General features: G+C 35.2%; 1 protein-coding gene across 4 annotated transcripts; it reads left to right on the top strand.

Moving 5' to 3' along the window:
• The first annotated feature begins 9,442 nt into the window (after positions 1–9,442).
• Positions 9,443–13,774, top strand: LOC121051104. 4 transcript variants are annotated; one of them, XR_005805141.1, is made up of 7 exons: positions 9,443–9,569; positions 9,663–9,734; positions 10,384–10,438; positions 12,044–12,227; positions 12,397–12,445; positions 13,293–13,386; positions 13,635–13,774. XR_005805141.1 is itself a non-coding variant. In XM_040513090.1 (7 exons), exons 1-6 carry the CDS (start codon positions 9,465–9,467, stop codon positions 13,352–13,354), a joined length of 399 nt encoding a protein of 132 aa, XP_040369024.1. In that variant the 5' UTR covers positions 9,443–9,464; the 3' UTR covers positions 13,355–13,386; positions 13,635–13,774. The 4 variants fall into 4 exon arrangements, 2 of the variants coding, with proteins under 2 accessions (XP_040369024.1, XP_040369023.1); XM_040513090.1 differs by having other exon boundaries at positions 12,044–12,099; XM_040513089.1 differs by having other exon boundaries at positions 10,381–10,438; positions 12,044–12,099.
• Positions 13,775–26,251: the final 12,477 nt, after the last annotated feature.

The following is a 26,251-nucleotide window of genomic DNA, read 5'->3' as shown; positions in this document are numbered from 1 at the left end:
TTTTTTTTTGTTGTTGAAATTTTGATAATGAGACAAAATTCAAGTCACCTAAAGACAAATTTAAAGTTACTGAAAAATGAAACATGGAGTGTGGATTGTAAAACAGATGAGTGTAGATTTCACTCCCTACACACACACACACACATATATTAGGGGGAGGGGGATCAAGAGAAAACATCCTTAAACTTGAAAAGTGAGAATTTTTTTTTTAGTATTTATTTTAATAATCAAAACCACTCAATCTCTATTTACCTACACACATATGAATCCTACAAAAAATTAGCCAAATTGGAAAACGTTTAACCATTTGATTAGTACAATGTTCGTTTTAATTGAATCTAACAGACTATATTTGTTTACATAATTTTCAATGACCAAATTATTATGGATTTTGTTTATTTTTTGTATACACAATTCTTGCATAGAAATGTAAATGATCAATGGTTGAAATAATTGAATTAGGTCATATACTAGTGTAAAATAGTAAAAATCCTCAATTCTTAAAGTAAAGAGGTCCTCTCTTGATTCTCCCTATATATAGATCTCCCTATATTATTCTAATTATTCTACCATAATTAGAATAATATCGACTTTTACAATGATGTATGCACTTGAACTACTTGTCAAAAGGTGGGTGAATTTCCTCAGATATTAGTTAAATCGTAGAGGATATATATATATATATATATATATATATATATATAGACTCACTTATGCGTCTTAATTGGAGTTAAATATGGATCTTGACCATATTTAATCAAAAACGCATGTTGTGTTGTATTCTTTTACTTAATTTACTAGTTTTTCATTGAAAAAAATTAGGGCTAAATACTGTTTACCACCCTATGGTATGGACCTCGCATCAATTCAGTCCCTCGACTTTCAATTTCATCAAAAACACCCCTGCGGTATTATTTTCTCGTCCAATAGGTCCTTCCGATTCAATTCCTTCAGTTTCTAACGTTAACTGCTGACGTGGCATTCCAACTCAGCAAAAGTGGGACCCACACGCATGTGAAATTCCCAAAATGACCTTGGGCAACAGAATATGGAAAAATCCAAAATTAATTCCAGCTTTGAGGTTGAGGAAATTCGAACCCCTCCCAAAGCATATGCAAATGAATGGCCCAACCACCAGACCACTTGCATAGTTTTGGTATATTGCAAACAAAAATAGTATATATCTACATAATATTGTTTTTTTTTTTTTTAAATCTCCACCCACCTCTCTCCTCTTCTTCTTTCTCTTGGGGAAGTTGCAGTTGGCCACCATTGGGGAAGCTTCTCCCCGAAGCGAACCCAATTCTTAAACACTCTCTCCATCCCAGCCACCATTGAGCTCTTCCTCACCGACGATAGGTGATTATCCAAAATCGCCAAACCCCTGTTCTTCTTGACTCTAACCTCCTCTGCTCTTGGCTTCTATATCCTCGCTACCACAACCTCTTTCCCTCCAAGACTCCTATCCCTCCTCGTCACCACCTTCTCCCTTCCGTAACCCAACCCGCTCCCAAACCCTAACCCCACCAACCCAACCAAAACCCTAGCACGACGGCGCAGGTCAACACGACGAAATTGCCGACGAATCGCAGCGTGGAGGGGCGGCAGGAAACGACTATCCTGCAGTCAACGTCGACGGAGATGAGGGTCTGGAGGTCGTCCGCGGCTTCGACGGCGGAGGCGAGGAAGTGGCTGAGGTAGGAGTGGGAGGAGTGGTAGAGGTTGTTGAGGTTGAAGGTGGCATGGAAGTTTTCAGGGTCAGAAAAAGTGTAGAAGGCGGGCTTAGCGGTGGGGACGGTGGTGGTGGTGCTGTTGGAGTTTCGTCCGCGGTTTCGGCGATTTCAATTTGGAGGGCGAGGCATGGAGCAGGAGAAGGAGGCTTTGGGAGCGCGGGTTGCGGAAGAAGAAGAGGAGAGGAGGAGAAAGGTGGGTGGAGATTTAAAAAAAAAAAACAATATTATGTAGATATATACTATTTTTGTTTGCAATATACCAAAACTATGCAAGTGGTCTGGTGGTTGGGCCATTCATTTGCATATGCTTTGGGAGGGGTTCGAATCTCCTCAACCTCAAAACTGGAATTAATTTTGGATTTTCCATATTCTGTTGCCCAGGGTCATTTTGGGAATTTCACATGCGTGGGTCCCACTTTTGCTGAGTTGGAATGCCACGTCAGCAGTTAACGTTAGAAACTGACGGAATTGAATCGGAAGGACCTATTGGACGAGAAAATAATACCGCAGGGGTGTTTTTGATGAAATTGAAAGTCGAGGGACTGAATTGATGCGAGGTCCATACCACAGGGTGGTAAACAGTATTTAATATGGTTAGATGAGATAAGGTCCTGGGTTCGAGTCACCATGAGGGTAAGAGTGAAATCCTTTGATCCTCTTTGAAAAAAGAAGAATAAGATATATAAGACTAGTCAATATTCTCCGTGTCTTCATGGTGAGTGATCTTGTTTTGAATATTCAGGTATCTTCGATATGCATATACCTAAATCCATTCAACAAAATATACGGCATAGCTGCACATCAAAAGAGTGAGATTATTTTAGTGTGGCTAAAGACTAGTCAGTAATATCTTAAGCCTAACAACTAGTTGAATGAATTATAAAAGTCTAGATATATAATACGATTTACAACACTATGCCAATAACTTGAAAGTGTGAGCTTATTTTAGTGTGGCTAAAGACTAGTCAAGAATATCTTAAGCCTAACAACTAGTTGAATGAATTATAAAAGTCTAGATATATAATACGATTTACAACACTATGCCAATAAGTGCATAAGACGACACGTTTCAGACAACATAAAGCTTGTTTTTTGTTGTCTGACATTTTTTAAAGTTTTTTAGACAACATATAAACTAAATTGTGTTGTCTGCATAACATGAAAATCCATACTAGTTTATTTTTTCCATCTTTGAAAAATTCAGACAATAGATAACTGTTGTATGAATATACAGAGAAATTCTCACTTTCAGTTAAAAAAAAATAAGACAACAAATTTATGTTGTCTGAATGAAATAGAGAAATTACTTCTCCTTGTGTGTTCAAAAATGTTTTTGTTACAACATAAACTTATCAAAATGATGCCCCAACAAGCCTGTGTTTTTCTCCACACTTAGTCAAAGACTCAAAGCATCAAAAATACATTTTTGCTCCTAGCTCTCTCGTGACCCAGTAGCAACCCTAAGCAACCCAAAGCAACAAACCCAGCAGCAACCCAGAGCAACACCCCATCCATTACCAACAACCCAACCGAGATTCCCTTGATTCCTCTCCATCAGAAGAGATAGAAGATTCATTTGCACTCTCGGAGCTAGAAGAGACAAAATATTCCTTTCCCAGAACTTGAGTTCTTCAATTTCAAGAGCTGGAGTCTGAAGTATTCATTATTGTTAATTGCATGGCAAGCTCGTTCTTCCTCTTAGGTTTGACTTCGATTCCTCTCCATCAGAAGAGACAGAACGTTCCTTTGCACTCCCGGAGCTAGAAGAGACAGAAGATTCCTTTCCTAGAACTGGAGTTCTTCAATTGCAAGAGCTGGAGTCCGAAGTATTCATTATTGTTAATTCACTACTACAAAAACCACAAATTAGGACACTAGAACAGAGTCCTCTAATACATTTAAGGACTCTCTGAAAAAGAGTCCTCTATCCAGCAGTCATTGTAAGTCATATACAAGGACACTGAAAAAAAAAGTCCTCTTTTCCCTACTAGGGCACTTAAACTGTGTCCTTAAAAGCAAAAAATCAGTTTCATTGTATCTGTAAGAGGACACTTGAATTGTGTCCTTATATCATCAAAAACAGTGTCCTCGTAACTATAAGAGGACACTTAATTTGTGTCCTTATATTACCAAAAACAGTGTCCTTATATGTATAAGAAGACACTTGAGTTGTGTCCTTACATCCGAAAATAGATGTCCTTAAATACAATAGAGGATGCATAAACTGTGTCCTTAAAACTAAAAAATTGTCCAAAAAAATAACTAAAAGTATGATCTATACTCCAATTCAAGTCCATATCACAATACATATGACTTTGCCAACCAAAACAATCTTCAAACTAGCAATATTCAGTTCAATATAATCTCAAATCTTCCAGCTATACTCAATTACAAATGAGAATAATTCAAGATATTGAGCATTTGGGATAGACTACACTAGCATTCTAATTGTTTACAGTATATTTGATTTCTTGAAAGTGAAGGGTTCAGAAAGAAAAACCATGTTGTGCTGCTTGGATTAGCTGTAGCTATACTATCCTCTCTTGCATGTAATGCTTCATCGTACAGTATTGTGCAAGGCATCTCAAGTGCTGTATTCAAGAATTCTGATAGCCAAAACATATAATTGATTGGATCAACAATGAGAAGTGTTAAATGTGATATCAACAGTTAAGCACATCCAAAAATACCTTGCACGTCTTATATAATCTGACAGCTAATACACTAATTAATGCTGCTCTATTGCACTACTGAAACCTAAATTCAGCAAGAAATTGTCTAGAACTCGGTAAATAAAAGGTGCATCTTACATCATTATAGTCAGTTCTGTAACAAGAGTCTTCGTCATGCTCCAGTCCAAGATATTGCTCACAATCACCATAAACTTTTGTTCTCTACAGGCAGAAGAGGAACAAAGCAATGAACATTTATATTAAAAGAGAAATAGGAAATTAATTACATATTGCTGATATACGCACCTGAAACCAACTAGACAAAACACCTGAGCCATGAAGAGCAACTGCCTATTTCAAGTACACTTATGAAAAGGGAAATATAGATAATGACGTAGATATAAGACCCACTTTTGTTTACCGGAAAGGGGGAAGAGAAAAAAAAAAAGACTGAAACTGGGAAGGATAACATTGTAAAGCAAGGGCCATAGTCAGCTACTCTGATTGGTGCTTCTGCACTGAACCAATGTTAAAAGCTACTTGATGAATCGAAAGAATCTATGAAGAATTCTAGTATTCACATTATCTAGAAAAACAGACAAGGAGAAGGAGTAAGTAACATTTGCAGTACCATTTAAACACATTCTATACAAAAAAATGAATCATGACAATGAAAACAAATAAAAATTAATCTACAAACCTTTATTATTAATTGACATAAAACCATACAGTTAGTGTTCTAATGTTTGCTTTGCAAGTTCAACACATCAGTTCCAAGATGCCCTATGCATCCAGAGCCACAAGAATAGAATTACCACCCCCCTAGATGATACAATATTGTGAAGCTTCCTCTATCTTCCTGTTTAATTTAGCCTCAGAGAGATTTAGTCATCTCGAAGATCAAATTCATATGAAGAGCTTGACACTTCAGTAGCAATATACCTCATTATCATTCATGAATATGGCAGAATCAGGAATCTTCTTTGACATTTTCTCACGCCTTTCCTTCAAACCAGGTAATATATCTGCAAATCATTAATAAAAAGAGAATGTAAGATAGAACATTTAGCATTAGAATTAAGTAATCCATAGCAGATTAGGATGTTGCATACGGTGTGACGAAGACAGGCTTGTTCAATGGATCCTATAGTTTTTTATAATTACATAGTCAATTTGCCTGGTAAGGTTACTCCATTACAACCATGTATTGAATGAGAAACAATCTCTCCTCAAGTGAGCTAGTATCTGACCCTCCCTAGATTCTGCAATGGCAGGAACCTCATGGAGTGGGCACTGTTTTTATATAGCCGAACTTATAAGTCTAATTATGATTATTTTCTTTACAATATAGAATCAATTTGCTAATTTTTGTAGCCCGTTGAGGTCTCAACATATAAGATTAACTCAATAGCAAGAGGTTCTCATATACTGACCAATTTGGAGGAAGTGTTGATATGTTGTTGTCAGATAGGGCTAGCTCAGTGAGTGAAGTAAAATTTTTGAACTCCTACATGCCATTATTAAGAAGACAACAAAATGTGAATAGCAATTGAGTAAGCACAAGAATAAATGAGAAGTACATGATTTAAGAACGTTGAATATAACCTACAATGAGCACTATGAACTGTAAAGATACAACAGAAAGTAGATCGTTATTGTATTCTTACCTACACATTCCTATCCTATCATGAGGAAGCTAGCCTCAATCTAGGAGCCCTTCTTTAGACCAAAACGAAAAAATCTAAGGGCATGAGTTTGCACACAATAAATAGCTTCTATTCATTGGCATAAAAAGATGACTCCTATTCAATTTCTTAAAATCAGCGTCTCCTAACAAGTCTTTTAAGTTTAAAGCTACGAAGGTAATGCATATCGATCTATTTCTTAATCAAGCAATATATTACCACTGGAACCGACTGCAGGGAATTTTGGCTGAAGTCTAGGATCCACAGTTGCTGCAAACTTAAGATATCTGATGGGCCTTCGTGTAGCTGCATTCGTCTATCAAGTGAAATAGATGTAGCTTAGCCTAATGATGAAACAGTGGAAAATAGATATATGCAAAAAGCATAAACATTATTGAAAACCAATATTTACAAGCAGATGCAGATACACATGCACACCTACTCTCTATGTGAGTGTGTGTCACAAGTTCACTAACCTCAGATAAAGCTCTTGCAGATACTGTAAGCTAGAAAATACATGGTGCTCTGGTAACGAAGCTGCATTACCACTTAGATCCAGAATTTGAAGCATAGGGGTTGCTTGGAATCCATCTGATGGTATCTACAAGTCAATAAGTAGATTTCTTAGCTACATATGAATTGTTTCCCTCTTTGTTTACAAGTTAATTTTTTGGAACATGAGCAGTCATATTGGAAACTTGAGAATAATATTTTTCATGTATCACATTCCTTGTTTGTTTCTCATTAAACCTCTGATCTCTTATTAGGGTTAATATATTAACAAGACAAGAAAAGATGAATGTACCAGTTGCATGTATTCACCTGTCTTAGTGGATTATTGTCCAGCTTCAAACACAAAAGATTACGAAGCAAGCTTAAAATTGCACCTGGCCACTCTTTAATCTTGTTTCTGGATAAGATTTGCGTCTGCACATTGACATTAACATATAATAATGACTTGGCGTACCGAATCAACATGCAAATCCCTAATGACCTCTTCCCCCACATCCCAACCAATCTTTCCTCCCACTAATCAAAGATTCAAGAACCAATAAGATATCACCACTTATGATTGAACATTTCATTTAAAAGATAAACAAAGTACTTCAAATGGAGAACAAAATATCAATCACTGGAGCTCTTAATTCATAAGCTTTTTGGTATAATTAATTGTTTAAGACTGACTACGAGTTTGGATAATTTGAAGCACCCTGCATAACCATACTTTATAACACTAACCAACTGAGCTCCAAATTGCATAATTGATAAAATAAAAAAATAAAAAAAGGGGAAAAAAAACTAACAATATGACCTTACCACTACACCAAAAACCTTATCAGACAACGGCATAAAACAGTTGTGGGATTTGGAGGGCAACCGTTGTAGATCGAACCGTTGTCTGATGAAAAATCAAACAACGGTGGAATACAGTTGTCTGAGAAACACACAGACAACGGGTATGTGTTATAACTGCTGTGTGATGGCTCAGTAGATGCCAAGCACAGCTGCGCAGCAGTTGAGGCCATTTCTTCAGACAACAGTGCCAATTTTAAGCTATTGTATGTTAAGCGTGTCAGACAACATATTTTTATTTTGTCTGTTGTCTAATTGATCTTCAAACTTCAGTTCTTGGACTATATCTGTTGTGTGATTAACTTTAAGACAACAGAGTTCAATTGGTTCTATTGTGTGATTAACTTTTACGATAACAGAGTTCAATTAATTCTGTTGTGTGATTAACTTTTAGGACAATAGAGTTCAATTAATTATGTTGTCTGAGTATAAATTAGAAGACACTGATTCGTTAAAAACCGATGTGTGATATGATTGATTACAATGTGTTTTAGTCCCATTTTTGGCCATTCAGACAACAGGCAGTGATCATTATATCTAATATGTTGTGCAATCATTTGAACATCCCATTCCTGAATTAGATTGTGCATTCATTTGGTCCATTTACCAAATGAACAGTATGTCGTTAAATACAAACATTGCAAACCATCAAATGAGAATGACAATGTACACATATATATCTATTGTTCCAAAACATGCCACACATGGTGTATGCTAATGTACCAGCAGAGAAGCACAAAAAAGTTGCTTTCCTTATCAAAAATATACCACCAACAAGCACGCTACTTCATGGTTCATACACGTGTTGACAACAAACTTCCTCCACTCATTTCGCACTTGATCAATATCGGCTTGCATGTATTGGCGGTTGCCTCTCCTCTCCCACTGAAATCAGTTTATCATATCAAAAGGATTAGTTAATCATTTTGGTGAATAAGGCATGGACATAATAACAAAATGCTAGTCCTGAGTTTTTTCTTCTTCAAACATAACTTCCTTTGCTCTTCTTCCTTCTGATTTTCACAATTGAATCTCAATATCAAAAGACGGAGATCAAATAACCTCTATATCACTTATTCAAGAAACACACGACTGATCAATACTGACAATCTAATTTCAAGACTAATGTGAAACCAAAGAATTCTAATAACAGTGAGACTAATATGATAATGACCACTACAAAAAAAAATTGCAATGGCCACCGCAGTTAGCGTCGGCGCAAAAATGCCGTCGCCATTGGTCATAAATTTGCTACGGGAAACAAGGCGTCGCAAAATTAAAATTGGTTTGCGACGGCAAATTAACGCCGTGGCATAAAAACTGATACAATTGCGACGGCATCTTTAATGCCGTAGTTAAATTTGTCCCGATTCTTGCTACGCTATAGTTGCCGTAGCTTTTTTTAGCTTTCTTCAGGTGCATTAGTTGCCTTTTGTTATTTTTATTTTTCATTTTTATTAAGGAAATGGTTCCCATCGGTGTGACGCTCACTCTCTAAACCCCTTCTCTCTCTCCTCTTCTCCTTTCTCCGGATACGATCGACGACTTCGAGAGGGGCGTAGAGCAGAGCCCTCTCTCTCCCGCCGTCCAAAAATCTCTACCGTTGATTCAATTCCAGTAAGTTCTTCAAACCCTAATCTCACCAATTTTCCTTTACATGGTGGAATCAAATTTGAATGGAATCAAAAACCCCAAATCAGGTTGTGAAATTCATGTAGTTGATGATTCGCTGGCCTTAGGGTTCATGTCATCTCATCTCAGATCTATACTTGCAAATGGCTCAGATCGACCTCCATCTTTACCTCCTTGGCGGCTCTCTCACAGACCAAAGGAAGCCATGGCCACTGTGCATGTTGTATCCTGCCCTCCCCGGCTTGGCAGCGAATCGATAACCTCTCTCCTCTCTCGTTCGTCAAGTGTAGCTTCTTTTAGGTTAACACCTTTTATCTTCATCTTCCTTTGAATTCAGTTTGGTGGCACATGAATTAGAATTAGGTCGGTGTATTCTCGCATAGATTCACATGAAAAACCCAGTCCAAACTATCTGCTGCAACAATGGCTGTAGGGGAGCCCAGAGCACCAAAGTAATAAATTCACATCTCCATGTTTGGGCTTTTCCTCAGAAGGTAACCCAACTCAGTTTTCTACTCTTTTTCTAGTGTAGATTTTTTCTTTTCTTTTTGGGTAAGTTAAATTGGGATTGGATTTTGGGTTTTTAGGCTGCTGGTAAATATCCTTACTTTCCTGGCCAAGAACCCACTTTGCCTAGGGATATCGATTTGTTGCTTCAGGTATGGCTTTCATGAACCCACTAGTATTCCGATTATGTCTTACCCTCTAGTATTTTTCTTTTCAATTTTGTTTGTTGCTTATTTAGAATGTTCAATTACTGCACACCATGTGTTTGAAGTTATGCCTCAAAGACAGCACCCAAGCTGAACCAGTGGGCTATTCCATGATTTTCGAAAACCCTATACTTCGTGTTTTACTCTCGGTTTTTGATAGCTTAAAATAGACTCTTCAATGATCATTTTGAGCTTGGTTTCATGAAAAACGGAGTTAAAATGAAATACTTATGCCATTTTGAAATTACTGCACTGTTTCAGAATTTCTGCAGAAATCAGTATTTTCTGTTACTTTGGATTCTTGTTTGACCACTCATTTGAACTGCGAATGACCTGAAATTTTGCAAAATAGTAGCTTTACATGTCTACTTCAAATCTGGAGAGTTTTGCATGAAATCACTGAAAAGAGTAGTTGTTGGTGAATTTTTCTTTCTTGCTACCAGTCTTCTGAAATTTTCTCAAATTTGCAGCAACCTTGTTACGAAACAATCTGTTTGAAAGGCTTTCACACCTTTGTCAGTCCTTGAATTTTAGTATGTTAAAATAGACTGAATATTAACGTTCTTATATGGATTTCTTGTTAACACTTAAGCAGGTTTGTAGAGAAAACAACAACCATGGGTCTAGAAGAATGCTATTCACATCAATATGTAAGTCTAATATCACAAGTATTGCTGCAATTGTTATCAAACATGGTGATCGATGATAACAATTGCACAAGTTCGATAACAATTGCACAAGTATTGCTATTGTGACAAAGGCTTCTCTCATGGAATGTAATTAATTTGGACTCAAGGTGCTTCTATCTATCTCTTACAGTATATTAAGCTCAGGGCAATGTAATTTATTTGTTACTTAACTCTACTATTTTTGTATTTTGTATTTATCTTTGACGTAGGTTCTTAGGTTCTCAAACTGAAAACATGACTATAGATAAGTTCTGTCCTATATGATTTTTTTCCTTTGAACTTGCGGTGTACGTGTGTGGGGCTACTGTGATTCTGATTCCCTCTTCCCTTCAACCCCGTCTAGCTTCTTCTTCTCATGTATCTACTGTGATTTGTTAAATTAAAGACTATGGATTGATTTTCTATTAACAATTGTTTATGGGTTGTAACAATTGGTATCTGGGTAGCTTGATTTGCTAAGAATTGATCAATTTCAAGATTGGTTTTTTTTTTCTTTTAACAATGTCTGTGTTTTTATTTTCTTCTTTGGTTGGTTGTTTTCATTGATTTTGGATGTTGATCAATTCTGGGTTTTTTTTTCTTTCTTTTAACAACGTCTGTGTTTTTATCTTCTTCTTTGGTTGTTTATTTTCATTGATTTTGGATGTTGATCAATTCTGGGTCAAGTAACTGTAACTGGTCATGTAACTTGTCACGTAACTGATCATGTAACTGACTATGTCACTGACCAAGTAACTGTAACTGGTCATGTAACTGGTCAAGTAACTGACCATGTCACTGACCAAGTAACTGTAACTGGTCATGTAACTGGTCAAGTAACTGACCATGTCACTGGTCAAGTAACTGACCATGTCACTGACCAAGTAACTGTAACTGGTCAAGTAACTGACCATGTCACTGACCAAGTAACTGTAACTGGTCATGTCACTGGTCAAGTAACTGACCATGTCACTGGTCAAGTAACTGACCATGTCACTGGTCAAGTAACTGACCATGTCACTGGTCAAGTAACTGACCATGTCACTGACCAAGTAACTGTAACTGGTCACGTAACTGACCATGTCACTGACCAAGTAACTATAACTGGTCACGTAACTGACCATGTCACTGACCAAGTAACTATAACTGGTCACGTAAGGGATACAATTTATGGATTTGTCTTCAGATTAGGATTTGTCTTCAGCTTTCTCATTCCAATTTTCTTTTCTTCTCACAAACTCATAAAATCGTTTATGTCTCTATAAATTACCAACTTTTAGTTCAATACACAAACAAACATGGGATAGGACTATTTTGACTATTTTGCTCTTTAGTCCTAAGCAGTACCAAACATGGGTCAAGTATTAACATAGCATATCCCAGGTTAGAAGAGTCCTAGACTATTATAGGGAATAAGGTGGAGGATAATAGTCCCACGTAACAAACACCACCTTAATGCATTGTGACACTGTTCAGGAACCTTTTTGTTTCAGTAATAACGCTTCCTGATTGAGCTGATTTGATCGAATTGGTTATTTAAGAGAGTCAGATATTTAACTTCAATAATTTCTGTTGTTTTTTATGCAGGTGATGATGTGAAGGAAAAAGAGCCGGACCCTTCAATTTATCTTATAGTTGCCAAGGTAAACAATCTACATTTTTTTTCTTTCAGGCTTTCTACTTTGCCTCCTTCGATGGAGATGGAATCATAAAAGAGAATGATAAGTCAATTTAGAAATCAGAACGTCGACCCAATGTACTCAAATATAGAGTAAGCATTTCCTTACAAGTATGAGGTATGTTGTAATTTTAAGTCTCGGATTGAATGTATCCTTGCAACACTTGATTATGATATAACAGAGCTAGGTTGTATGATATAACATTTGTTATGATACAAATACAATACTTATTGTTGGATTTTTTTAATTTTTTTTTTGTAGAATTTGGAATCTCTGGTCTGTCCAATTTGGAGTTGCTCATCAAAGAGAGGTGAATATATACCTCCTTTATCATGATCGTTTCTACAGATCAATTGATGTTTACACTTTTACTTTTTGAATATACATGTTTGTTCATTCATATCTGTCATGAAATACTTATGTTCTATTGATGCATTTATACGATTGGGAGTTGTGATAACTATACTATTAGCTCTTCTTTCATCAACCTAGAGACACATGTACTATTATGAGCACGTCCTGTTTGTCATTTGAGACCTATGCATGTAACTTGGAATTCTATTTACAGTGCATGTAACTTAGACTTATGCATATGAATTGAATCATATTCGTCCGGATGTCAAGGTTCATTACATATTTGTTTCTATGTAGAACGTATTGCAAAAGTCAAAAGAAATAAAACATTCCTTATTTCTTTTCTCTTCTTTTCTTCTGGTTTTCAATTAAATTTAGAAGTATTGCAGTTTATTCTAAGCATTGGCTTTGGCCTAGCAAGCATTGTTCCAGTAGCATTCCCGGAATGGTAAACTTGGCCATGGCCGGCCTACTTCTTAAACTAACCACATCCTAGATAAACACTAAACATGAATCCAATGACTATATGATATGCCAAGATACAGAATCCCACAATTGCCATGAATGGGTTTTGTGTTTAAATTTGAAGAAGGGTAAGATAGTTGTGAGCTCGGTTGATGTGGGTTTATAATGAGTTTTGGTTTTGGGTTAGTTTCTATAGTGATCACTTATATATGATGTGGGTTTATGATGAGTTTTAATTAACGTGTTTGTTTCTTAGCCTTAAAGAAATTAGTATAAGTTTTAGTTATTGAGTGTTCATGAAAATCTAATGGTTTTATTGTTTTGCAATGATAAATCAGCCTGCAAAAAGCCAGTGGCAGCGATCTCCGAGTTCATTTTAAGGTACCCTGGATCTCCATGATAATGAATGGAAATTCAGACATATATTTCGAGGTAAGTATGGAACTATGGATTTAGCATTCTTCAAATCAACTACTCTAGCTTTAATGTCGAAGAAAGAGTAGGTGAACTACTTCACATACTTGCTGACTCAAAATGTCAAAAAGTAATTAAGAGTTCAAGTGAAGCATTAATTGTATTTACTGGTATGAACAATATCTGTGTCATGTACATCTCCCATTAATTTTCTAGCTTTTTGTTTCTTTAATGACTGCTTGAAGATTTCTGACTTTCTGTTATAGGAGGCTTGCAACAACACTAGAGTAATTGGTATGTGAAGTAGATCAAGGAAGATCCTGCAAAGTTTATCTTGAAGTAGAGGAAAATAACTAACTTGTAAAGCTTAATCTTGTAAATTTTGGTAGAAGCTCCATTCCTTTTGTAACATTCATGAGGAAAATTAAAATGTAACATTTCTTTTTATATAAGCTTCATTCCTTTTGTATAGTTTTATTCATAAAAAAATAATAATAAAAAAAAAAAAATTGGCATGCATATTTGCATGTCAAATTTTTTTTTATTCATAAAAAATATTTTTGCGACGGCATTTTTGCCGTAGCAAATGACTTTTGGCGACGGCAAAAAACTTCAGTAGCGGTTGGTGGCGTCGCCATTGGTATTTACGACGGCATTTTTCCGTCGCAAAATTCTTGCGACGGCAAACGTTTGCCGTCGCTAATAGTCTTGCGACGGGGAATTGCCGTGGCAAATAACATTGGCGACGCCACCAACGGCGTCGGAAGCATTGCCGTCGCAGAGCCGTCGCCAATACTCTTTTGCGACGGCAAAAGAGGCTTTTGCTACGGCATTGCGCCGTGGCCATTGCAATTTTTTTTTGTAGTGTGACTAAGTTCCAATTGAGATTTGCAACTCATGCCTGTAAATATAAGCAAACATGCATGCATATATAACAACAATTCCCAATTCTCAGTTGCATACTCATAATCAGATCAAATATAACAACTGCAACTCACAACCTGATTAATTAAGCATGTTTATAGTTCTTGAGTTGTCTAGTGATAAGGCTAGCCTTCATTAACATACCTTGATTAATATTGATGCTAATGTTCTAAGTTGAGGATTAATTCTTAGATTTCATATCCAAATGTTAAAACTTGATGTTCCTCGACTTGTTCAAACTAGCAAATACCTGCATCTGGAAGATCTCCATCTCAATCTGGGAAAAGCTTGAATATCTTAGAATCTCTATGAAGATGAAAAATCTCCAGTGACAGATTAGTAGAAAAGTTTAGTCAAATTTGGAACCTAATAGGTATAGAACCTTAAACACAAATTGAAGATGGATATTAAGTCAGAGCTAGTATTCATAGTAGTATTGCAACTAGAAACTGGTATAGCTAGAGGGTGGCATATGATATACTCATGATCTAGTAGGTCTAGAATCTTAAACAGAAATTGAAGAAGGAAATTAAGTCATAGCTAGTATTCATAATAGTATTGCAACACAAAACTGGCAAAGCTAGAGGCTAGCATATGATATATTCAGGATCTGTAAACAAAACCGGCTACCAGAAAAATGGTCTTTTACGGCCCACAAAGAGCACCCTAAAAGACAAATTAAACCTTTCAAAATTGACCCATTCTTTGTCCATAAATGTATTGTTTTTAGTAAAACAGCCCCTCTGTATTGTTTTCAGAACACAAACATTCCACAGATTAAATTCTATACATGCATTTGTAAAAGAGAAAATATCACTATAGGTCAAGGATATAAATAGAACATGCAATTGCTAGGACTAGTGCTAAAGACATCAATGCTATCTCTAATATTTAAAACAACAAGACATATAGGAAAAAGAATAAGTCACTTACAGTACAAAGTCTCCTCACTGCCTCTATTTGAAGTCTGGACGTCTTCCTTGCTTAGATCTTCCCTATGGTTTGGAAAAGCTGACCAATTGCTATGACTAGTTCTCTAGATAGGAAAGGAAAAATGGAAAAGAAAGAAGATTAGTACCTTAAATAATGGTTGATTAATTGATACTTCTCAATTAAAGGACCAAAGTCTCATAATTTCTATTTCTAAATTAGTAAAACACTAGGCAGCAGGAAACTCGCGCGATGTTGTGGGTCTGTTATATGCCTGAATTTTATTATTGATATGATTGAGCTTAATATAATAGCAATTACAAACATTGGATACATTATATAACCAAATTTGACAAAGTAAAGTAATCAACATTATTGTTGCCTTCATTGAGTACTCCAATTGATGGGCTGGTCAAATATCTCTTTGAATTTAGTTCTTCTGAATACTTAAAACTATGGTTTGCAGATTCGATATGTTTCAACTATGTCCCTAGTTCATCCTGCCACAAACTGCATCAATAAAAAATATGCTTGAAATATTCAATACTATGCCCATATATAAAGCATGAGATGTAATGACATAAACACATCATTTATTGAGCTATAAAATGATATCCCCAAAAATTATCAGTTAAATAATATCACGCACACAATCTCAAGATGGGTAACTGAATGGAAAGAAATATGAGATACATCCACATATATGCTCATTAATTTACAGTATAACATACCTACATAATCATATAAAGAGTGATTGTATGAAAGGAACTCAATTTCATACTCCATGCACATTAAACCCAGTAACTCAATTTCATCTTATTCAAGCTCTTGACTATGAAAGTATACAATCAAAATAAAAAAATGGAAACCCAAAATCAGGCGTTTTCCAAATAAACAATAGAAACCATAACTAAAAAACTCTTTAATTTAAAAATCAGAATGTGTATTAAATTTCAAATGTACTTAATTTATCCAAAGCTGATCAGTAAAATAGAACCCCAAAACCTATATAAAACTCTATGCACAATAATGTGTCTACAATATTATGCAGCCAAAGATCTGACTTTCAAACAAACTATTTACAATTAAAGTTTGCCTAAGATGCATAAAAGTGATAAAACTAATTAAGTTTTGATAAGACTTTCAAACAGGGTCACTATAATTCCAGGTTGTTTTTCTATCTTCTTTCCAATAGTGAAGATAGCATTTGCCAAATTGCCATCTCTCTTTTTGGTAATTTACAAATGATTCCATCTACCTTTGTTACCCTAAACCCTAAACACAGGCTGAAACTTTTGTGTTGGTAATACTCAAGTCCCTAGCCAAAATCTTGTCCCCAATTACAGCTGCAAAGATTGAACCTTTTACTTATTAAGAACACACCAAAAATAATAATAAAAAATTTTCTAAACCAAAAAAAGAAAAAGAAAAATTCACATACTTAAAGTAGATGTGGCAAAGTTGAAAACCCATCTGCAAAACTCTTGGACCCTGGGATTATGGTTCTATTCATTCCATCTCCAACCAACATTATATTAACTTTTTCTCTTGCGACTTCAGTCTCATCGTAAACCCCAGCATTGATTCTAATCACAAAATTGTACTCACTATTATTAGTTTAGAGAGGGGGGGGGGGGGGGGGGGGGGGGGAACCATGTCATGCTTAAATGCCTAAATGGCTACAATAATCATAATTGTGTTTTAAAATTCCAAAAAAAAAAAAAAAAACGAAATCAAATCAAATAACATTAAGGGGGGTGTATTGTATTTGGATTTGTGCAGACTTTTTTTAAAGGGTTATTATCACAAATGGTACCTGAACTTATCCTCTATTTTATCGATGGTACCTGAACTTATCCTCTATTTTATCGATGGTACCTGAACTCCAATTTTGATCACAACTAGTACCTGAACTTTTCGATTTCATTTTAAATGGTACCAAAGGCCACCTTCGGTCACTATTCCGGCCAAAAAAGCCAAATCTAAGAAAACAAAAAATAAAAAAAAAACAAGTTCAAGGCAATTCAATTACCAAAAAATCATCACTATATATGATCGCAACCCTCAAAATCATCAAAAATCATCACTATGATCATCTCCCATGTCGTTTTTAGTCGAAATAATGACCGGAGGTGGCTCTAGGTACCATTTAAAATGAAATCAAAAAGTTCGGGTACTGGTTGTGATCAAATTTGAAGTTCAGGTACCATCGATAAGATTGAGGTATAGTTCAAGTACCATTTGTGATAATAACATTTTTTTAAATGACAGACTTTTTGAAAAGTCCACATACTCTTTAAATAGTTGATAGACTGTTATGGATTTCTTAAAACCATTGATTTTAGTAACAGACTTTTATTTATTCATGAAAATCTATATACTTTATTATGAATGACTTCTACAGATTTCCTAGGATGTAAAAAATATAAAAACAAAAACAAAAACAAAAAACAAAAATAAAACAAATGCAGCCCAAACACAAAACAAAATAATAACTTGTTGTCTCTTCAATGCTCCAGTATCTTCTAATAGAAATTGACTCAAATAAATGATTGTTAGTCTGTCTAGCGAGTTTGTTCTCATTCCTAATCTCCCAACAACATAAATATACAATATAGATCACTTGATGTTTATGGTTAATTATTCTTATCAATTTTGTTTTCGCCGATTAACATATATTGTAGCAATATTGGTCAATGTCTTGATCTATAATCAATCAATTTAAATTCAATTGTTCAACCTTTTTTTGAACCATAATATAAATTCAAATGAATGAGAATAATTAATTAATAAAATAAAATTTAGTATGGTTCAAGGTCTTAGGGTTAGACCACAATATTTGAGTTTTAGGGTTTCATAAATCATTTTTATTGCTATTAGGGTTCGAAGTATCACAATTGAAAAAAAAAAAATCACATTCAACAACTACAATTAACATGTTGGATATCAAAAAAGGTTGATATCATAAAAGATTAGAGAAAAGACTTTTAAGAGAGAGATGATGAAAGACAAACTTCTTCGTGCGTAGAGAGAAGAACTTTGATGAACTTTTTTTTTTTTTTTGAAGAGGAAACTTTTATAGACTTTTTGAAATCCTTGGTCTAGAGGCTGGAAAATTATTGGAGTTTGGTATGTATAGTTAACACTACAAAGTCCATGATTATCCATGATTTTCTAATTCCATAAGTATGAATGATATTTTGAATACCTCTGTACTTTTATTCATTTTTAAAAGTCCTAATTGAATACTCCTAGATTTCGGTGGAATTCATGAAGTCTTTAAAAATCCTAATTGAATACCTCAAGACTTTTATGGACTATTAAAAGTCTATATTGAATACACCTAAACTTTTAAATTCCATAGATTTCTTTAAAAGTTCCACTAATTCCATATACAATACACCCCCCCTAAGAGAAACCCTTTTACCTCTGTTTATGTATGCAAAAGAATGACTTGAAAAGCATAGCAGAATTAAATCACCAAGTATTTAGGTAAAAATGTTTGAAATCCTCCCTTTCCAAGTCTCCTACCCTCCCCTGTTTTCTACAGAAGCAAAAGAAATTGATCAAAAACATACCAGAAAAGCAATTGCATTATTGCATTGTTTCATTCACAGACCAACAACACAAACATGCTCTTATTAACTGTCATGAAAACCTAAATATCAAGGTTTCTGGGAGAGTTATGTCGACCTGATTTCAATTACAAACATGATTAGGAAACACAGGAAATCTTCTAGTTACAGTAAATCATCTGCAGTAAATAGTGTTGTGTGTTTGAGTTATTGGTGTAGTGTACTGCAGTAAATATCTAATGTCCAATAAGTAAATCCGTCAGTTGACATAATCCTTAAATTAGAGTATAAGATACTAGCTATGCTGAAACCAACAATCTGAATAGTATATAGCTTACTTTCACAAGTATAACAATGAACACAAAAACGTTGCCATAACAAACAATGTTGTCGTATGCCTAAGCATCATCTGTACCTGTAGAAAGCTACTACTGTAGAGACCAACATTACATCTATGGAGCTTCGCTACAGAGACCAAGGTTTGTTCCAGGTACCATCATGTAAACAATTTACAGATTGAAGGCCAAAAGACCCGAAGCTCATTTGATAAAGATAAGCAAAAAACCAAAACAATCAATGAATTACATTTTCAATACCTAACAAAGAACTAAATGAAGCAATCTGATTTCAGATTTATCAGTCCTAACAACAATGTGACCTTACCGGACATCAATATACTTGAAATACTTTGATGCAAGCAAGTCTACCAAGACATACAGCAACGTTGTAGAGTACACCTAGTGATAACAACAGAATTATCATAAAGATCTCTTCAAATAGCAATAGAGGAAAATCAAAGCCTGATCAAATCTATAGAGAAAACCATAACTTACAGTGTTACGAAGAAACTTATGGAATATAGCAGAGTGAAACCTTCCTCCATTTCCCAACTTCACAAACTCCATCAGTGTATCCAACACCACCTCCGCATTATCAAATTTCAAATTAGAAGAAGTAAAGATATCTATAATTATCTAAATTGCTGTAAATTAAAAAAAAAAAAAAAAAAACCTTGAGAGTTTCACCGGATTCCAGCAAAAAGAAGGAGCTGGATGAGGGACTCGACGAGCTTGTCAAACTTTAACCGGAGCCAAGTACGGTATATGAACTCGGGGTCATCGTCCTGTGAGTGATTGGGCTTGGAAGAAGAAGAAGGGAGGTCAGGCAAGACGGGAGTGAAGAAGGCTTGGATGGAGAGGAGAGATTCGATGATGTACTGAGGCGGTGAGGATGGTGTGACATAGGTGAGGAGCTTAGGGAGGTTGTTGATGTGGGTTCTGGAGGTTCGGAGGTCGGAGAGCCTGGTGGTTTTCTGCTTTTGCTTCTTCGAGAGAATGGAGGCCACAGTTGCATCATCTGTACTTGTAGAATTTAAAGCTACTGCTGCTTCCACACTCCATTCAAATGAGCCTAACACGAGAAACCCAATGGGTTCGACAAGAGATGAGACTAAATTAAGATACCCAAAGAGAATAATCCCTCAATCCAGGCAACTCAGTGGCCATCAAGTTCTTCAAAACTCAATTTGGTGGGTGACATTGAGATCGGTGAGAAAGGAAGAACACAACGAGCCTATTTATTTCGATTCTGTTCCTGTTATTGTTTCCCTCTACTGCCCAGAAAAACCAGGTACTTCTCCTCTTCTATGTTAGCTTAAATTTTGTGTATTGGGTTATTGATTTTATAAGGTATTAGTAATAATACGCAACAGAGAAATTCACATACAGGAAAAGTTTGAGACTTGTGTTTTTATTTCAATAAAAAGATTTAAATTTGGAGACTGCGAACTTGATTGAACTAAGCAAAGCAAAGACTTTGATCACAAACAGGGTTTGGAGCCTCACATAAACTTGAATTTACCTTAGGTGCACAATTTAAGATGGCTCGGCTCAATTTGGTTCTTTCATATCATAATGCCTAATACTATTTATTATGCTCTATGGACATTCTAGCTGACATTATTTTCTCCATTTTGTGAACCAGGATTCTGAAATTTTTGCAGCTTCAAAGTAATTTTTCTTTAATTATTTATTCAAGTTGACAGTTTTCTTTAGCCATTTGTTATTGGGGACATATATCGTCAAATAGTCAAATTCAATAGTAAAGTTGGAAGACACAAGTACGGAATAGAGAAGCTCTTCTTTTTCTTTTTAGTATAATGCGAAAAGTTGAGCTCTTTAAACATTGCATTGCTACTGGGGTTATAATTTACACCTCATTATATGTTCTTTTATGTTAGAACACTTTCACAAGAAGAAGAGCATGCTCATGAAGTACATTGTTCAAGAGAAAGAAGTAGGGCGGCATGGAAAATTATCGAGGAGGTATGGGAAAAACACCGAGTGGTTTTACATGGTACAACCATGTCTGATTTTGTACTAAATGCGAAGCTGTGCTTATGAGATTGAACTTTTATCTCTAACTGGTTTGAACTAAGTTTATTCCTTTTGAAACATAATGGTAGACAATATCTACTATGTTAAATAGTTTTCACTTGATTTTCTTTGATGTTATAATGAATGTAAGCAACATAAAGGAATACTTCCAAAGTGGATCAAAGTTAATAATTGAGGAAACAATATCTAAAATGTCTTGGTCAGTAACTCTAATTCTATGAAAAATAAGTATAGGAAGCCTTCCTGCTAAATTATCTAGCAGTCTATCAAGATTTAATCAAAAGTTGTCAATAGTTGAACCAACATGTGACATTACCTAACTCATAGCATAGCAAATACAGTACTATAAGCTTACATACTTGAGAATCTGAGCACATGTATAAGCAGTAGTGAGATATGGTTACAGTATCTCGACGGGTGAGGTATTTACTTTATCTAAAATTTTGCAAGTTTATCAATGCAGAGATTGAAGAACAAGATGTCAAATATGTAGGGTTTGGCTTGTCACCGCCTGAAATGGTTCAACAGGCAATTGAATGTCTACCTGTATCCTTAGATAAGGAATTAAATGGTTCAAACTCTTCTTTCCGTTATTGGACAATATCAGATTATTCAAGAGCCTACGATCACGTTTGTTTCATCGGATAAGGAGGGTGGATAGGAAAATTTAAATCTAATCTGGTAAGTAATCATGTTTGGCAGTCCAGATAATCAGCAACCAGATTTTTTAAATCTTATTAAGTATGGATACCAATCTGGTTAGAAGACTATCCAACTAGAAAAGCCTCCAAATCTCTAGCTTCAACCACGATACAACTGAACCTCTGCCTCCAACTCCTCCAAAATCACAGCCTCTCACAATCTTCCTCCATCGTAGTTCTCCACCGATTTCTCCAGTCTCATCGCCGTTATGATTTCGATCATCTAAATCATTGAATTTGTGAGCTGATGAGTTTGGATTCACCGCTCTATGTGGATTGTTGATCTAGATCCAATTCCGTTGAATCTTCATGTAGATTCATCTAATGGGTGTGCCCAAAGGGTAGATTTTCAAGTTCTCATACTTGAAGTTGAATGGAGATGGCCGACGGTGAACAAAAGCGATGGTCAAGTACCGGCAAGCTGTGGATGCTAAGTGCAATGGCGGTGATGTTCTCAGAGAGAGAGAGAGAGGGGGGGGGGATCTATGGGTCTGGGTTGTTGACTGGCGATGAGAAGCAGCGGTGAGTAGGACGGCCGATGATGACGATCTCTATGTAGTTTTATTTTTTTATTATTTGTTTTTAAATTTTGCCACATATCCATTTGTTATCCAATCTTATAACAAACAACTGATAAGATTAGGATTAGCTATCTTAACCTAATGCAAATCCAATCCTATTAAGACAGGTTAATCAATCCAATCCTGTCATGGGTACCAAATTAACGTGGCCTACGAGTTTGGAGAAATAACATCTAGACTGGTATGTGATGTTTTTTACTAATTTTTTGGATAAAAAGTTACATAGAGCATCTTTAGCGATGCTAGCCATTTTTGAGTTAAATTTTAGCCAAAATAACTAAAAAGTCATTTTGGCTAGCCACTTTAGAAATACGTCTGTATCAGTACTCTCTATTTTAGCTAATTTTGAGTTTATAATATTTTTTAAATGAAGATTAAATAGTTTAAATGTATTTATAAATTACATGAAATAACCCAAAAGGAATGTTTTAAATTATAGAAAGTCTCATCTCGCTCTCTATATTTAGGAGTGAGATAGATAAAAGTTATAATGGAGAGCCACTTAGGAGTCTGGTGCAGCTGCTAAAATATATAAAAAGTTAAACTTGCTCTCCAAAATAGCTAAGGAGCTAAAATAGAGAGTTTGCTAAAGATGCTTATATCCCATGTTGCCTGGTCGAGTAAATTATTTTTCAGAGTGAATTTGGTGTTGATTTAATTCAAAAATATAACATTAGAGCTTACTCGTCCAATTTTATGTTTTTGTTTTCATACCCTCATTTGACATTTCTATTTCCTTTTACTTCTGAAGCTTGCAGAGCGTCTTATAGCTGCCATCCACAAATCCTCTAATCACCATTTAAGATGTCATTATTTATTAATTACAATACTGAAGACATTCTAAAGCAAGCAACCAAATCAACTCTTCGGTATTAAAAAGGAACATGCAGTCACACCCCAAACCTGGGGGTGTGATTTAAGGGGTTCTCAAGTAAGAGAAATTAAGAAAAAGACCAAATTTGACACATCTTAAAGTGTAATATTTAGGCAGGAACAATTTGGCTTTGAGGATTTACAAAAATTCATTTGTGCAACAATGAAGTTGAAATTTTTCAGAATGAAATCTGACATATCAAGGTACAACATACTAAAATTTCAACCTAATCGGAGTTTAGTAAGTAAGGGAAACGATGGATGCAAATAGACTCAACTGTCAGGTTTTAGAAAAATATAGCAGCAGCAAAGTCAAGTTAGAAAATCCACCAAAAATTCATTTTAAGACCAATTGACAAGAAATTAATTTTGAAACAACTGTTGGAATGTCTAGTTCAATATATACAAAGACCAGAGGTTAAATGATTCAAATTAAAGTTCAAATATCAGCAGAAAGTCAGAGAGTACACTAAAAATTCTAGATCTTTGCCAAAAACATACCAGACTTAAAAGAAAAATCACCGAAGATTCACTATTCATCAAAATAAGATAAAACTTTTCAGATCATTTTCTAACTAGCAGAACAGAAACATATAAAAATTTCATGACATTTGGAGATCAGTAAGTAGGGCAACACAAGGCTCAAAGTTAACAGATCAGCAGCTTTCTCAAAAAATTTAGTAAAGCTGTTTTAATCACAATTTTTTTATTTTAAAGTTGGTTTGTTTTAAGAGTAAACAAGAGAGGCACAATAAAAAGAACAAACTTACAAGCCAAAACAATAGCTACTACATTGGAGAGTAAACAAGGGGATACAAAGAGGATACAAGAATCACAACAACCCCATTTGGCTTTTCATATCCCAGGTAGTAACTAAACTAAACTAAACTAGCTGCAATCTGGTTAGTGTTATACTTCAAAATGACTAACATGCTAAATTATCTACATCAAAATACATCTAACCATCTTATTTGAATTAGCCTACAGCTCACCAAAATATCTTGCTCTTTCAACAAAGTCTGGTAGTAGGTAGAGCAATTCCAACTTCAAACAAACCGACTAATCACCACCTGAAATTTGAAGGGAAAAGGGATGAACATAAACGATGCTCAGTAGGGTTTTAGAATGTGTAATTGTAGTTGTAGAAAAATCTATATATGCCCTTCTTGAAACAACTTTGAAAGAAACTCAGGATAGAAATTCAATCTAAACTCAAAGAAAAACTCAACAAGTTCTTAAACTACAAATAATCCATCATATGGCTGAAACAAACACTCAAAGAAATAGCTTTCTGACTTTCCAAAACAAAACATAAGTCATTTCGTAGGGTCAACAATTGGAAGGGAATGTAGCATACCTTATCATAGCATAACTCAAAGCATTTAAGCCCTCACAAGGGGCTTCCCGGGGAATCAGGTCATTGTGCCCATAACAACTCAAAGCTCACGGGTCATTGTTCCCTAGCTTTCACAATCCTCAACCAAGCTACATACTCACCACTTCCATTTTCTTAAGCCAAACTTTACTATATGTCGATTTTAAGCTCAAATAAGCAATTAAGTTATTGCATGCATGTGAGTTTGAAATCTGAAAACATAGCCTTTGTTTACATGGTATCAAAACAGATAAACCATGCAATACTAAATGAGTTATCAATGCATTCAAAACAAAGAAGGTTCTTGATCTAGTTTAACAAAACTATTTTATCAAAATCCTTTAAGAGGGACAAAAACACAGTAGCTTGAAACCGATTTTTCCCTACCTCAAGTTTATCAAGTGGTTTTTGTGGTATCAAGGGGATCAGCAGCTTGCTCTAAATTGTTCTCCTCCTTTTGCTTATCTAAAACAAAGATAACTCATTAAGTCTCAAACCCAAAAACCGATCCTAAGTAAGTCCCTAAAGCTGAACTTAAGCTAGTTGGGGACTTTTATCATACACTTGGTGTGCAGACTTTAAAAACTAAAATGCATGGTGAGATTCTTGCTGTAATAGTAGCCCCACCCGAGTCTAAGAGACAAAGGTGTAGCTACACATGGGCTCCGGTGGGCTACAACCCACCCTAAATTTTGAAAAAATATTAATTTGTAGCTTAAATTTAGTTTAAAAAATTAAATATTAAAGAGTAGGCCGCCTCATATTTCTAAACTTAGCCCATATGTTATTTTTTAGTCATATATATGTTATTTCTTTACTTAAAGTATTTTATTGTATTTTATTTTCTATTCTGCTTTTTTTTTTTTTTTTTTTTTAACCAAGTAATCATTCATTAATCTCAAGCCAGAATGACACGGATACATACCTTCCCTTGCCAACTCTAGGGCAAGTTTAGGATGTGGTATGCTAGCTGTCATGCCCCGAATTTTGAATAATTAAATTCAAATCCGAAACGCGATAACTTAACAAGCACAAGAAAAACACAAAGAAAAATTTTCATTTAAATTAAGCAACAAAACAAACTGAGCTCACAATGTCAATACCGACTTATTCTTTAGAGTCACATATTACATTACAGATAGTTTACAAATCAAACTGAATGACAATTCAATAAGTAAACACACCCACTACAACTCACTACACAGCGGAAGACATAAAACTAAGAGTACCATTCGACGTCCACGCTACCCAACATACATATCAGCTTCGACGACAATTAATCGAAATTCTAACCTGCACAAAAACCCCTACACCATAGAATAGTGCACCGGGATTGAACAAAACAAACCCGGTAAGCTTTTTAAGCCCGTATGAGTAAACTCAAATAAAGTGACTCACGTCACGCATGCTTATAATTTCTCAACTCGTGAGATGAATTAAAGCAACGTTATTTAATTTCACAAAACACAACCAAAGATCAAGTTCATATCATATCATATCATCTCAACGACAAATCACACTCACCTCC

This window comes from Rosa chinensis, chromosome 1, assembly GCF_002994745.2.
Source record: "Rosa chinensis cultivar Old Blush chromosome 1, RchiOBHm-V2, whole genome shotgun sequence".
NCBI lineage: Eukaryota > Viridiplantae > Streptophyta > Magnoliopsida > Rosales > Rosaceae > Rosa > Rosa chinensis.
This window is presented reverse-complemented; position numbering and strand designations above follow the sequence as displayed.